This window comes from Lissotriton helveticus, chromosome 7 (genome assembly GCF_964261635.1).
Source record: "Lissotriton helveticus chromosome 7, aLisHel1.1, whole genome shotgun sequence".
In the NCBI taxonomy this organism is placed as follows: Eukaryota; Metazoa; Chordata; class Amphibia; order Caudata; family Salamandridae; genus Lissotriton; species Lissotriton helveticus.
In genome coordinates this window covers 1,957,581,232-1,957,597,529 of record NC_136068.1, presented here as the reverse complement: position 1 = coordinate 1,957,597,529, position 16,298 = coordinate 1,957,581,232, and the positions used below count along the sequence as shown (strand labels likewise).

The window sequence follows — 16,298 nt, the reverse complement described above, 5'->3', positions numbered from 1 at the left end:
GGCCCCTCTTGGAAAGAACAATGGCCCCTCTTGGAAAGAACAATGGCCCCTCTTGGGAAGAACAATAGCTCCTCTTGGGAAGAACAATGGCCCCTCTTGGAAAGAACAATGGCCCCTCTTGGAAAGAACAATGGCCCCTCTTGGAAAGAACAGGGGCCCCTCTTGGGAAGAACAATGGTTCCTCTTGGGAAGAACACTGGCCCTTCTTGGGAAGAACAATGGTTCGTCTTGGGAAGAACAATGGCTCCTCTTGGGAAGAACAATGGCCCCTCTTGGAAAGAACAATGGCCCCTCTTGGGAAGAACAATGGCTCCTCTTGGGAAGAACAATGGCCCCTCTTGGAAAGAACAATGGCCCCTCTTGGAAAGAACAGGGGCCCCTCTTGGGAAGAACAATGGTTCCTCTTGGGAAGAACAATGGTTCCTCTTGGGAAGAACAATGGTTCCTCTTGGGAAGAACAATGACCCCTCTTGGAAAGAACAGGGGCCCCTCTTGGGAATAACAATGGTTCCTCTTGGGAAGAACAATGGCCCTTCTTGGGAAGAACAATGGTTCCTCTTGGGAAGAACAATGGCCCCCTTGGGAAGAACAATGGTTCCTCTTGGGAAGAACAATGGCCCGCTTAGAAAGAACAATGGTTCCTCTTGGGAAGCACAATGGTTCCTCTTATAAAGAACAATGGGCCCTCTTGGAAAGAACAATGGCCCCTCTTAGAAAGTACAATGGCCCTCTTGGGAAAAACAATGGCCCCTCTTGCGAAGAACAATAAAGTCCTCTTGGGAAGAACAATGGGTCCTCTTAGAAAGAACAATGGGTCCTCTTGGGAAGAACAATGGTTCCTCTTGGCAAGAACAATGGCCCCTCTTAGAAAGAACAATGGCCCCTCTTAGGAAGAACAATGGCCCTTCTTGGGAAGAACAATGACCCCTCTTAGAAAGAAAAATGGCCCCTCTTAGAAAGAACATTGGCCCTTCTTTGGAAGAACATTGGCCCCTCTTAGAAAGAACAATGGCCCCTCTTGGGAAGAACAATGGCCCCTCTTGGGAAGAACAATAAAGTCCTCTTGGGAAGAACAATGGGTCCTCTTAGAAAGAACAATGGCCCTTCTTGGGAAGAACAATGGTTCCTCTTGGTAAGAACAATGGTTCCTCTTGGGAAGAACAATGGTTCCTCTTGGGAAGAACAATGGCCCTTCTTGGGAAGAAAAATGGTTCCTCTTGGGAAGAACAATGGCCCCCTTGGGAAGAACAATGGTTCCTCTTGGGAAGAACAATTGCCCGCTTAGAAAGAACAATGGTTCCTCTTGGGAAGAACAATGGCCCCTCTTGGAAAGAACAATGGCCCCTCTTGGGAAGAACAATGGCCCCTCTTGGGAAGAACAATAAAGTCCTTTTGGGAAGAACAATGGCCCCTCTTAGAAAGAACAATGGGTCATCTTAGAAAGAACAATGGTCCCTCTTGGGAAGAACAGTGGCCCCTCTTAGAAAGAACAGAGGCGCCTCTTGGGAAGAACAATGGGTCTTCTTGGATTGAACAATGGCCCCTCTTAGAAAGAACAAGGGTCCCTCTTGGGAAGAACAATGGTCCCACTTAGAAAGAACAATGGCCCCTCTTGGAAAGAAAAATGTCCCCTCTTAGAAATAACAATGGCCCCTCTTAGAAGAACAATGGCCCCTCTTGGGAAGAACAATGGCCCCTCTTGGGAAGAACAAAGGCCCCTCTTGGGAAGAACAATGGCCCCTCTTAGAAAGAACAATGGGTCCTCTTGGAAAGAACAATGGGTCCTCTTGGAAAGAACAATGGCCCCTCTTAGAAAGAACAATGGCCTGTCTTGGGAAGAACAATGGCCCCTCTTAGAAAGAACAATGGCCCGTCTTGGGAAGAACAATGGCCCCTCCGCTATTCACCTTTTCCAAAAACCCCAGTCAAGACAAACTGAGGTTTCAGGAGGATATCATGGAAATCTCAGAATGGCTGGCGGCAAACTATCTCCGACTTAACTCTTTTAAAACAGAGGTGCTGCTGTTCGGGAGAGACTCTCATAAATGGGATGACCAATGGTGGGCAGCTGCGCTGGGTCCCCCCCAGCCAAAAATCTCAGTAAAAAACTTAGTGGTCCTGATGGATAATTCCCTCTCCTTTGAATTGCACGCAAAAAAAGTGGCAGGCACTTGCTATGGCCACTTACGTGGGTTGAAACCCATTTTAGGATTCTTTGCTGCACCCATCCGTCAGGTGATCATTCAATCAGTAGTCTTGTCTCGTCTGGACTACTGCAACGGACTCTTACTGGGCACAAATAAAACTGTCATGAAGAGATTGCAACGGCCCCAGAATGTTGCTGCCCGTACCCTGTTTGCTCTCCTTAAACATTGTCACACCTTCCATCTTTTGCATCGCATACATTGGCTCCCGATCGAATGGAGAATTCACTTTAAAACTCTCTGTATCCTTCATAAGATCCTGCTTCATCAGGGCCCCCAGATTCTGCAGGGTCTATGCTCTTTATATGTACCAACACGGGCCCTTCGCTCCGCTGATTCGCACTCGGCCTGCACTCCCAGGGTGCGCAGGAGCAGAGCGGGCGGACACTCTTTCAGGTCTCTAGCTCCTGCCTTTTGTAATTCTATTCCAATCTCGGCCCGCAGCACCCAAAATCACTTGGCTTTCAGGAAACAGATTAAAACCTGGCTATTCTCTTCCATCGAGCCGGGGCACTTTGCCCGTGGCACCTGCACCGGACATCTCTGTGTTGTCCTTTCCTTACTTTTCTCCTTCACCTCTGTTGCTCGTTCCGCTAGCGCTGGGGCGCCCCGTTGCTGGGGTAGCCATGCGCTCTATAAGTCGTCTTAATATAACATAACATAACATTAGAAAGAACAATGGCCCCTCTTGGGAAGAAAAGTGGCCCCTCTTAGAAAGAACAATGGCCCCTCTTAGAAAGAACAATGGCCCCTCTTGGGAAGAAAAGTGGCCCCTCTTAGAAAGAACAATGGCCCCTCTTAGAAAGAACAATGGCCCCTCTTAGAAAGAACAATGGCTCCTCTTGGGAAGAACAATGGCCCCTCTTGGGAAGAACTGTGGGTCCTCTTGGGAAGAACAAAGGCCCCTCTTAGGAAGAACAATGGCCCCTCTTGGAAAGAACAAGGGCCCCTCTTGGGAAGAACAATGGCTCCTCTTATGAAGAACAATGACCCCTCTTAGGAAGAACAATGGCCCCTCTTGGAAAGAACAATGGCCCCTCTTGGGAAGAACAATGGCTCCTCTTGGGAAGAACAATGGCTCCTCTCAGAAAGAACAATGGCTCCTCTTGGGAAGAACAATGGCCCCTCTTGGGAAGAACTGTGGGTCCTCTTGGGAAGAACAAAGGCCCCTCTTAGGAAGAACAATGGCCCCTCTTGGAAAGAACAATGGCCCCTCTTGGGAAGAACAATGGCTCCTCTTATGAAGAACAATGGCCCCTCTTAGGAAGAACAATGGCCCCTCTTGGAAAGAACAATGGCCCCTCTTGGGAAGAACAATGGCTCCTCTTGGGGAGAACAATGGTTCCTCTTGGGAAGAACAATGGCCCCTCTTGGAAAGAACAATGGCCCCTCTTGGAAAGAACAATGGCCCCTCTTGGGAAGAACAATGGCTCCTCTTGGGAAGAACAATGTTTCCTCTTGGGAAGAACAATGGCTCCTCTTGGGAAGAACAATGGTTCCTCTTGGGAAGAACAATGGACCCTCTTGGGAAGAACAATGGCTCCTCTTGGGAAGAACAATGGTTCCTCTTGGGAAGAAAAATGGCTCCTCTTGGGAAGAACAATGACCCCTCTTGGAAAGAACAATGGCCCCTCTTGGGAAGAACAATGGCCCCTCTTGGGAAGAACAATGGCTCATCTTGGGAAGAACAATGGTTCCTCTTGGGAAGAACAATGGCCCCTCTTGGAAAGAACAATGGCCCCTCTTGGGAAGAACTGTGGGTCCTCTTGGGAAGAACAAAGGCCCCTCTTAGGAAGAACAATGGCCCCTCTTGGAAAGAACAATGGCCCCTCTTGGGAAGAACAATGGCTCCTCTTGTGAAGAACAATGGCCCCTCTTAGGAAGAACAATGGCCCCTCTTGGAAAGAACAATGGCCCCTCTTGGGAAGAACAATGGCTCCTCTTGGGAAGAACAATGGTTCCTCTTGGGAAGAACAATGGCCCCTCTTGGAAAGAACAATGGCCCCTCTTGGAAAGAACAATGGCCCCTCTTGGAAAGAACAATGGCCCCTCTTGGAATGAACAGGAGCCCCTCTTGGGTAGAACAATGGGTCCTCTTGGGAAGAACAATGTGTCCTCTTGGGAAGGACAATGGATCCTCTTGGGAAGAACAATGGCCCCTCTTGGAAAGAACAATGGATCCTCTTGGAAAGAACAATGTCCCCTCTTGGGAAGAACAATGGCTCCTCTTGGGAAGAACAATGGCCCCTCTTGGAAAGAACAATGGCCCCTCTTCAATGGCCCCTCTTGGGAAGAACAATGGCTCCTCTTGGAAAGAACAATGTCCCCTCTTGGGAAGAACAATGGCTCCTCTTGGGAAGAACAATGGCTCCTCTTGGAAAGAACAATGGATCCTCTTGGAAAGAACAATGTCCCCTCTTGGGAAGAACAATGGCTCCTCTTGGGAAGAACAATGGCCCCTCTTGGAAAGAACAATGTCCCCTCTTGGGAAGAACAATGGTTACTCTTGGAAAGAACAATGGCCCCTCTTGGAAAGAACAATGACCCCTCTTGGGAAGAACAATGGCTCCTCTTGGGAAGAACAATGGCCCCTCTTAGGAAGAACAATGGCCCCTCTTGGAAAGAACAATGGCCCCTCTTGGAAAGAACAATGGCCCCTCTTGGGAAGAACAATGGCTCCTCTTGGGAAGAACAATGGCCCCTCTTGGAAAGAACAATGGCCGCTCTTGGAAAGAACAGGGGCCCCTCTTGGGAAGAACAATGGTTCCTCTTGGGAAGAACACTGGCCCTTCTTGGGAAGAACAATGGTTCTTCTTGGGAAGAACAATGGCCCCTCTTAGAAAGAACAATGGCCCCTCTTAGAAAGAACAATGACCCCTCTTAGAAAGAACAATGGCCCCTCTTAGAAAGAACAATGGCCCCTCTTAGAAAGAACAATGGCCCCTCTTAGAAAGAACGATGGCTCCTCTTGGGAAGAACAATGGCCCCTCTTGGGAAGAACTGTGGGTCCTCTTGGAAAGAACAAAGGCCCCTCTTAGGAAGAACAATGGCCCCTCTTGGAAAGAACAATGGCCCCTTTTGGGAAGAACAATGGCTCCTCTTATGAAGAACAATGGCCCCTCTTAGGAAGAACAATGGCCCCTCTTGGGAAGAACAATGGCCCCTCTTGGGAAGAAAAATGGCCCCTCTTGGGAAGAACAATGGCTCCTCTTGGGAAGAACAATGGTTCCTCTTGGGAAGAACAATGGCCCCTATTGGAAAGAACAATGGCCCCTCTTGGAAAGAACAGGGGCCCCTCTTGGGAAGAACAATGGCCCCTCTTGGGAAGAACAATTTTTACTCTTGGGAAGAACAATGGCCCCTCTTGGAAAGAATAATGGCCCCTCTTGGAAAGAATAATGGCCCCTCTTGGAAAGAACAATGGATCCTCTTGGAAAGAACAATGTACCCTCTTGGAAAGAACAATGTCCCCTCTTGGGAAGAACAATGGCCCCTCTTGGAAAGAACAATGGCCCCTCTTCAATGGCCCCTCTTGGAAAGAACAATGGCCCCTCTTGGAAAGAACAATGGCCCCTCTTGGGAAGAACAATGGCTCCTCTTGGGAAGAACAATGGCCCCTCTTAGGAAGAACAATGGCCCCTCTTGGAAAGAACAATGGCCCCTCTTGGAAAGAACAATGGCCCCTCTTGGGAAGAACAATGGCTCCTCTTGGGAAGAACAATGGCCCCTCTTGGAAAGAACAATGGCCCCTCTTGGAAAGAACAATGGCGCCTCTTGGGAAGAACAGGGGCCCCTCTTGGGAAGAACAATGGTTCCTCTTGGGAAGAACACTGGCCCTTCTTGGGAAGAACAATGGTTCTTCTTGGGAAGAACAATGGCCCCCTTGGGAAGGACAATGGCTCCTCTTGGGAAGAACAATGGCCCCTCTTGGGAAGAACAATGACCCCTCTTGGGAAGAACAATGGCTCCTCTTGGGAAGAACAATGGCCCCTCTTGGAAAGAACAATGGCCCCTCTAGGAAAGAACAGGGGCCTCTCTTGGGAAGAACAATGGTTCCTTTTGGGAAGAACAACGGCCCTTCTTGGGAAGAACAATGGTTCCTCTTTGGAAGAACAATGGCCCCCTTGGGAAGAACAATGGTTCCTCTTGGAAAGAACAATGGCCCTGTTGGAAATGGGATCCCCGGCTGGCCAGGGCTTTCGCCAAAGTCAGTCAGAGACCACCACCCCCAAGTCAGGGCAAGGGAGTTACACGCCAAGATAACCCCTACTCACCCTCTAGGTAACGTGGCGCGAGCAGCAAGGCTAAACTTGGAGGCGATGTAGGCTAAGTATTTGCGCACGCACCCCAGCAACAACAACCAAAGGCCCACCACAAAGGAAACTCCACACAAGGTTATATAAAAATAGCCTTTGTATTACACCAAAACACATTAGATAAAACACACACTTTACAATGTGCCAGGGGCACGGGCAGAATTTACAGGGGATATGTACAAGACAGGGCCACCTGGACCACTGTCAGGAATCAGAAGTAGCACTTTCAGAAATAGCACTTAGTACATAATATATAGCACAAAATAGCACACAACCAGTAATCACTGGTAACCAGGACCTCACTAGCACCACCTGTACTAGGGAGAAAACAACCACCTATGTATTACAATACCTGTAGGGGTGTAAGAGGAAAACACATGATGCAATGCATAACATTCATTCAGAGGTGTAAAGAGGAAAACACATGATGCATCACAATACATTCAGAGGTGTAAAGAAAGTACAATTGCGCCAAACTCACGTAAGTCACCACCTGTGACTGTCCCTGTGTCCAAAGTGTCAGGGTCCTAAACGTGGCAGCTGCCCACAAAGTGCTGGGCAGCTGGGAAGCAATGCTGGGGGGGGACAACGTTGGAGCCTCTCAGGCTCTGCAAAAAGCACTTGTTTCCCCTTGAGCCTCGCTGGGCTCTTCACGCTACCACATGCCTCCACTGAGCCTCTCTGGGCTCTGAAACACGATGTGGGCACTCAGGAGCCTCTCAGGGCTCAAACCCAAAAAGATGGAGCCTCGTTGCGCCTCGAAGAACAAATGCCCCCCTGAGCCCCACTGGGCTCTGCACACCAGGCCTGGAGCCCCTTTCCGGGCTCCGGACACAAAATGGGGGCGTAGTTGGAGTCCCCCTCCTGGGGACTCAGTGCACCAAGTAATGCCCACACGAGCCTCTCGGGCTCTCAAAACAACTGCTGCCCTGAGCCTCGCCGGCTCCAACAACAGGTAAGGCCCCCACGAGCCTTTTACTAGGGGGGAGGGGCGGGCACCGAAAATGCGCCCCGACGCCCCCTCCCCTCCCGGGCACTCACCGGTCTCTGCAGGCTGCAGCACTGTCTGCCTCTGGCTCCTGGCGGGCGGGGAACTCCTCCTTCGCGCTCCGCCCGGGGCACACGTCCAGGCTCTGTCTCTCCCTCGGGGCTCGCCCTGCAGGCAGCAGCTTCCGCCTGCCTCTCTGTCCTGCCCCCGGCCTGCCTGACTTCCAGGTCGCGGGTGCGGGGCGGGACTTCCGGTCGGCCTACTCCCTCATTGGCCGGCCGGCAGGAACACTTCCGGGTCGTCGCGGGCAGCGCGGCGGCCCGTCTCCAGCACTTCTAGGCGGGGGACGAATTTACCGAGGGGTCGGCACCCTCGAGGGAAGAACGAAAGCGGGCAACAAGGTCCCTGGCAGGGTGGGCACCTGCCAGGCGACAAAGTAACTACAAATCAGCGAGGTGGCACTCGCTAGGGTAGGCAAAGCGCTCCCAAGCGCTATAGGCAGAATAAAGCGCTGTTAGGCGCTAGAAGGAAAACAAAGCGCTCCCAGGCGCTAGGAACCTCAGAAAGCGCTCACCAGCGCTAGCTATAGATAAGGGTCCACAAAACGTCCTTCAGCAAGGCAGGGGGGGCAAGGCTGGGCCCAGAGCCAGCACACTGGGTCTCCAGGCAGGGAGACACCCCAAGTGGCGGTCCTCTGGCCCAGCAGCAGCAACAGCCCCCTCAGGATCCTGGAAGAGAACAACTTCAGTGGGGACACAGCCCCATTTTTATACAGTGCATTCCTTTGTCTGAGGGTGCAGAGTGGGGGCGGAACCAGTCGCAGCTGGTTCTTGAGTACTCTGTTTACCTCAACCACCCTCTCTATTCACTGGCAGGGCTTGGGTCATTAGACACACCACAGGGGGGCGGAGCCAGCATTGTGTGGGGAAAACCCGGCCCATCCAGGACACAGGTACACTCCTCCCACACATTACTCATGCAGATCTCCCACTCACCACCGGGCAGACCCATCCAGACTTCCTGGAGCCTGGCATGCCAGCCAGCTCCAGCCAATCACACGCCAGCACCCTCACAGCACACGTACAGCCATGTCTAGAAATGGCGCTTCGCTACTAGACACATACATGCTGCATACACCATCTCGCAGCATTCACTCACACGAGTTCACACATACCAGACTCAAGCCTGTACACCCCACGCATCAGGAACTACCAGGGACACATACATTCCCCATGCATTCCTATGGGCGGGCAGGCCTAGCTCAGCACATGCACTCAGAGTGCGCACGCACTTTCCACTGGGACACAGTGAAAGTGCGCAGAATCCCTAAAATCACCATTGCCAGGTCACCATTTCTAGCAAAAAGTCTAGGGGTGAACCTGCCCTAAGGGCCAAAGTCCAACATAACCCCCTTCCAGCCAAAACGCAGGGGAGACCAATCACCACCGTGATGGACTTCCCTGCTTGGGGCGATAGAACACGGACGCGGGCCCACAACTGCAGGGACACCCTCCTGTTCTACGCCGCGGTGAACCCATGGGATTCCTTCTAAACACACTGTCTGGACCAACTGGGCTACCCCACTGGTACTCCCAAGTTGTCCGCGGCCAGGACCAGGCCCTGGGCCACCCAGGTGCCACTGGTCCATGCCAATTCGCAGAGCGGGGGGTAGTAACCCCTGGCACATAGGAGCCATTTTCCACTCTTCCTGTCTGCAAGACAGGACTAGATTGCCACTGGTTCTCCAGCCTAAGGCCTACAACCTCAGGCGGACCAGGAGTCTCAGGGAAGGCTCTCCTCCCCTTACCTCTTCTTCTAGGGTTCCTCCTCCCTCTGCGAGGGGTACACCTAGAACGCCATTCCAACCCAGGACTTATCCACTCAGGTTGCACCGGGGTCAGAGGTGGGCTCTCCCACCCTCTGCACCCCCTTCCAGAGGTCTGCCCTCTCCCACCTGGAGAAGTTCCTCTGGAAGAAGAACCGGTCAGGACACTGGTTACAGTCGTCCTACCCTTCAGGTCAGGCTGATCCTGAACCTGGCCTCCCAACCTCTGGTCTAGAACCTTCGGTGGAACAATTGCCTGGCACTCCAGGACTTCTGGGGATTCACACGCAATCCCCCTGAGGCTAACAAATGTCACATCTGTTGCGTGACTGTCTGTCTGGCGCAGATCTCCCGCCCTCTGTCCACCTGACAGTGCGTGACGATCCCCCAGACCAGAAGTGGTGTTACCATGGTCACTACACGGGAACCTAGCCCAACTGGGTAGTCCCTGACCCACTGGTCCTTCCACTGGGGAACTCCCCCAATCACTCCTCACTCTGGACTCCTGTACCCTCCCTACCGGAGCGGTACTGCCAGACCCTAGAACCACAGGAGCTCTGGTTACAGACACTCCAGGTCCTCTACTCACTAGGAGATCCTCCTCAAATGGGCTAACAGGACAGCCTAGGTCCCCAACCTGGTGTTCCCTCAAGAAACCACCCAGGTTCTGAGACAGGGCTTCGGGCCTCTGGGGGCTCTCAGCCACCCACTGACTCCTGCTCCACTGAGCCAGGCAGTCAGCCCCTACACCCTTCTCACTAACCAGGGACCTAGCTGGGCTACACTGAGCCTCTTCCACCACGCTGGGCTGGAAGATCCCTGACCCACTACTTTTGGAGTCACTCACCAATGACTCTACAGAACCTCTGGTCCCTTCCCAGCGGTCTGCTTCCTCTGCCAGCTCACATGGTTCAGACAATCCACACCCTAACAGGTGTTGGCGCAACCCTGGTGAACAACAACTGAGCAACTGCTCTCTGAGAAACACATCGAACAATAGGTCCCAATCACATTTCGTGGGCTCCCGTACCCAATCACACAGGGCTCTACAACAGTCATCCTCAAAGTCTTCCCAAGACTGATGAGACGGTTTCCTAAGGTTCCTAAACCTCAACCTATTCTCCTCCTCTGGGGAAACAGGAACCATACTCTGGGAACTGGGACTTTCTAGACTGAGATTTAAATAGCTGCCACCACTGGACCCAACCCTCCCTGGGGGATCCAGACACTCAACACTGCGCACAGGGGATAGTCTACCCTCCAGAGCTACTTTGCCTCTGGTGGCGGCCCTCTCAGCCTCCTCTATCCTGTCCTGCGCTAAGACCCTCTCGGTCTCCAGCTGTTGCTTCTTAACCTCCAGCTGTTGCCTTCTAATGCCCAGCTGTGCCATAGCCTGGGCATGCTCCAACCTGAGCTTTTCTAAAGCCAGCTGGTGCTCCCTTTCTCTCCTCCTATCTTCCAGCTCCTCTGGGGACAGGGAAAGGGATGAGGCGCTGCCTCCTAAACTGGACCCAGCAAGGGACTCCCTATCTATGGGGTCCTCACTATCTGCTGGCGTCCCTGTGCTATCATCTTCTCCCTCCTCCTCAGACTCTTCAGGGCTCCCCTCTGACCCACCACCCTCATGGTGTGAGACCCGGGCCCTCTCCGCACTGTGCTCACGCTCCCAGTCATCCTTCTGCCATTGGATCAGGTTACCCCTAAGTTGGGACTGGGTGTCTGACTCATTCACTGCAATGTCTCTCTCTTCGCAAAACTCTCTCAGTTCATGCAAAAACAGACCCCAGACATTAAAAGCAGACTCCATCTTGGCAAGATGATCACAGACACGTACAACACAGGGGACTTAACAATCTGAAGTAAGAGGACACAATTCCAAAACTTCAACAATCTCCTTATCCAAGAGAACTCATACTCATGCGTCCAGGAAAACACACCATTCATCCACACACACCCTCCCTGGGATCGGTAAGGCAGTTTCTACCACCCCTGACTTCTCAACCTGACCAAAAGCGACACAGGTACCAAACTCTGGAAGCAGTGCGGGGGACAATTGTACTGAACACAATCAAATGACACTCTTCAGGAGAAGAAACAATGGAATTTCAAAAACAATCCCCTTAAATGTGGTCATCTAAAATGCAGAGTTTTGTGGTGCAGCCAGCCGCTACTAAGGTACAAGGCAAACACAAATCCTTATCCCGCCGCTTGCCGCCAATGTTGGAAATGGGATCCCCGGCTGGCCAGGGCTTTCGCCAAAGTCAGTCAGAGACCACCACCCCCAAGTCAGGGCAAGGGAGTTACACGCCAAGATAACCCCTACTCACCCTCTAGGTAACGTGGCGCGAGCAGCAAGGCTAAACTTGGAGGCGATGTAGGCTAAGTATTTGCGCACGCACCCCAGCAACAACAACCAAAGGCCCACCACAAAGGAAACTCCACACAAGGTTATATAAAAATAGCCTTTGTATTACACCAAAACACATTAGATAAAACACACACTTTACAATGTGCCAGGGGCACGGGCAGAATTTACAGGGGATATGTACAAGACAGGGCCACCTGGACCACTGTCAGGAATCAGAAGTAGCACTTTCAGAAATAGCACTTAGTACATAATATATAGCACAAAATAGCACACAACCAGTAATCACTGGTAACCAGGACCTCACTAGCACCACCTGTACTAGGGAGAAAACAACCACCTATGTATTACAATACCTGTAGGGGTGTAAGAGGAAAACACATGATGCAATGCATAACATTCATTCAGAGGTGTAAAGAGGAAAACACATGATGCATCACAATACATTCAGAGGTGTAAAGAAAGTACAATTGCGCCAAACTCACGTAAGTCACCACCTGTGACTGTCCCTGTGTCCAAAGTGTCAGGGTCCTAAACGTGGCAGCTGCCCACAAAGTGCTGGGCAGCTGGGAAGCAATGCTGGGGGGGGACAACGTTGGAGCCTCTCAGGCTCTGCAAAAAGCACTTGTTTCCCCTTGAGCCTCGCTGGGCTCTTCACGCTACCACATGCCTCCACTGAGCCTCTCTGGGCTCTGAAACACGATGTGGGCACTCAGGAGCCTCTCAGGGCTCAAACCCAAAAAGATGGAGCCTCGTTGCGCCTCGAAGAACAAATGCCCCCCTGAGCCCCACTGGGCTCTGCACACCAGGCCTGGAGCCCCTTTCCGGGCTCCGGACACAAAATGGGGGCGTAGTTGGAGTCCCCCTCCTGGGGACTCAGTGCACCAAGTAATGCCCACACGAGCCTCTCGGGCTCTCAAAACAACTGCTGCCCTGAGCCTCGCCGGCTCCAACAACAGGTAAGGCCCCCACGAGCCTTTTACTAGGGGGGAGGGGCGGGCACCGAAAATGCGCCCCGACGCCCCCTCCCCTCCCGGGCACTCACCGGTCTCTGCAGGCTGCAGCACTGTCTGCCTCTGGCTCCTGGCGGGCGGGGAACTCCTCCTTCGCGCTCCGCCCGGGGCACACGTCCAGGCTCTGTCTCTCCCTCGGGGCTCGCCCTGCAGGCAGCAGCTTCCGCCTGCCTCTCTGTCCTGCCCCCGGCCTGCCTGACTTCCAGGTCGCGGGTGCGGGGCGGGACTTCCGGTCGGCCTACTCCCTCATTGGCCGGCCGGCAGGAACACTTCCGGGTCGTCGCGGGCAGCGCGGCGGCCCGTTTCCAGCACTTCTAGGCGGGGGACGAATTTACCGAGGGGTCGGCACCCTCGAGGGAAGAACGAAAGCGGGCAACAAGGTCCCTGGCAGGGTGGGCACCTGCCAGGCGACAAAGTAACTACAAATCAGCGAGGTGGCACTCGCTAGGGTAGGCAAAGCGCTCCCAAGCGCTATAGGCAGAATAAAGCGCTGTTAGGCGCTAGAAGGAAAACAAAGCGCTCCCAGGCGCTAGGAACCTCAGAAAGCGCTCACCAGCGCTAGCTATAGATAAGGGTCCACAAAACGTCCTTCAGCAAGGCAGGGGGGGCAAGGCTGGGCCCAGAGCCAGCACACTGGGTCTCCAGGCAGGGAGACACCCCAAGTGGCGGTCCTCTGGCCCAGCAGCAGCAACAGCCCCCTCAGGATCCTGGAAGAGAACAACTTCAGTGGGGACACAGCCCCATTTTTATACAGTGCATTCCTTTGTCTGAGGGTGCAGAGTGGGGGCGGAACCAGTCGCAGCTGGTTCTTGAGTACTCTGTTTACCTCAACCACCCTCTCTATTCACTGGCAGGGCTTGGGTCATTAGACACACCACAGGGGGGCGGAGCCAGCATTGTGTGGGGAAAACCCGGCCCATCCAGGACACAGGTACACTCCTCCCACACATTACTCATGCAGATCTCCCACTCACCACCGGGCAGACCCATCCAGACTTCCTGGAGCCTGGCATGCCAGCCAGCTCCAGCCAATCACACGCCAGCACCCTCACAGCACATGTACAGCCATGTCTAGAAATGGCGCTTCGCTACTAGACACATACATGCTGCATACACCATCTCGCAGCATTCACTCACACGAGTTCACACATACCAGACTCAAGCCTGTACACCCCACGCATCAGGAACTACCAGGGACACATACATTCCCCATGCATTCCTATGGGCGGGCAGGCCTAGCTCAGCACATGCACTCAGAGTGCGCACGCACTTTCCACTGGGACACAGTGAAAGTGCGCAGAATCCCTAAAATCACCATTGCCAGGTCACCATTTCTAGCAAAAAGTCTAGGGGTGAACCTGCCCTAAGGGCCAAAGTCCAACAGGCCCCACTTAGAAAGAACAATGGCCCCTCTTGGAAAGAACAATGACCCCTCTTGGAAAGAACAATGACCTCTCTTGGAAAGAACAGGGGCCCCTCTTGGGAAGAACAATGGTTCCTCTTGGGAAGAACAATGGAACTTCTTGGGAAGAACAATGGTTCCTCTTGGGAAGAACAATGGCCCCCTTGGGAAGAACAATGGTTCCTCTTGGGAAGAACAATGGCCCCTCTTGGAAAGAACAATGGCTCCTCTTGGGAAGAACAATAAAGTCCTCTTGGGAAGAACAATGGGTCCTCTTAGAAAGAACAATGGCCCCTCTTGGAAAGAACAATGGCCCCTCTTGGAAAGAACAATGGCTCCTCTTGGGAAGAACAATGGTTCCTCTTGGGAAGAACAATGGCCCCTCCTAGAAAGAACAATGGCCCCTCTTAGAAAGAACAATGGCCCTTCTTGGGAAGAACAATGGCCCCTCTTAGAAAGAACAATGGCCCGTCTTAGAAAGAACATTGGCCCTTCTTTGGAAGAACATTGGCCCCTCTTAGAAAGAACAATGGCCACTCTTGGGAAGAACAATGGCCCCTCTTGGGAAGAACAATAAAGTCCTCTTGGGAAGAACAATGGGTCCTCTTAGAAAGAACAATGGCCCTTCTTGGGAAGAACAATGGTTCCTCTTGGGAAGAACAATGGTTCCTCTTGGGAAGAACAATGGTTCCTCTTGGGAAGAACAATGGCCCTTCTTGGGAAGAACAATGGTTCCTCTTGGGAAGAACAATGGCCCCCTTGGGAAGAACAATGGTTCCTCTTGGGAAGAACAATGGCCCCTCTTAGAAAGAACAATGGGTCCTCTTGGGAAGAACAATGGTTCCTCTTGGGAAGAACAATGGCCCCTCTTAGAAAGAACAATGGCCCCTCTTAGAAAGAACAATGGCCCCTCTTGGGAATTGACTGGTTAACGGACTGATGAGACCTCAAGATCTCCCAAGTGGTCGCTAGGTGCGAGGACAGGGAATCAGATAATTGATCAGTGGGTGTATGAGGGTAGCCACTCGGCTGCCAAAGAAAAGACACCAAAGACAGGACTTTGGAACATCATTGATTAAACTTCGATTAAGGGATGTCTTTGGAAAGAGCCTTGGGGACACATAGACCCTCAGGCTGGCCAGGATGGTACTGTAGGAGAGGACAGTTCCGGGAGTCAACCAACGAGGCTTCAGAGATGGACTTGGACCAGATCTTGGGTGACCAGGGGCATGCACATTGACAGAACCAGTTTGTCTCACCTGGGTTGTAGGCTCCAGTTCTGGCACCTCAGGACTACGATGAAGCAAACGCTGCACCAGTGACCGTAGGACAGTGAGAGGCCTCCTGGCTGAAGAGAAAGGAGAGAACAAGCTCTCAGGAATATGGAAGAGACAGGCAAAACAACTCACAATAAAACACTTGAAGAGGTGGCAGTGACGCAAGCTTCTCTCACACAGACTAGGTGCAGCACAGGCGGCAGCGGTGCAAGCATCTCTCACACAGACTAGGTGCAGCACAAGCAGCAACGGAGCAAGCTTCTCTCACACAGACTAGGTGCAGCACAGGCAGCAGCGGTGCAAGCTTCTCTCACACAGACTAGGTGCAGCACAGGCAGCATCAGTGCAAGCTTCTCTCACGCAGCCTAGGTGCAGCACAATCAGAAGTGGTGCACGCTTCTCTCACACAGACTAGGCGCAGCACAGGCAGCAGCGGTGCAAGCTTCTCTCACACAGACTAGGTGCAGCACAGGCAGCAGCGGTGCAAGCTTCTCTCACACAGACGAGTTGCAGCACAGGCAGCAGCGGTGCAAGCTTCTCTCACACAGACTAGGTGCAGCACAGGCAGCATCAGTGCAAGCTTCTCTCACGCAGCCTAGGTGCAGCACAATCAGAAGTGGTGCAAGCTTCTCTCACACAGACTAGGTGCAGCACAATCAGAAGTGGTGCAAGCTTCTCTCACACAGACTAGGTGCAGCACAATCAGAAGTGGTGCAAGCTTCTCTCACGCAGCCTAGGTGCAGCACAATCAGAAGTGGTGCAAGCTTCTCTCACACAGACTAGGTGCAGCACAGGCAGCAGCGGTGCAAGCTTCTCTCACACAGACTAGGTGCAGCACAGGCAGCATCAGTGCAAGCTTCTCTCACGCAGCCTAGGTGCAGCACAATCAGAAGTGGTGTAAGCTTCTC

General features: G+C 52.7%; 1 protein-coding gene across 1 annotated transcript in view; it reads right to left on the bottom strand.

Annotated features, from left to right (window-relative positions):
• Nucleotides 1–16,298, bottom strand: part of CLCN1 (chloride voltage-gated channel 1) — a 490,813-nt gene that overhangs the window by 54,417 nt on the left and 420,098 nt on the right. The window contains exon 19 of the mRNA XM_078654208.1: nt 15,373–15,461. Within this exon, the coding sequence (XP_078510334.1) occupies nt 15,373–15,461 (89 nt within the window). The remainder of the gene's footprint in view (nt 1–15,372; nt 15,462–16,298) is intronic.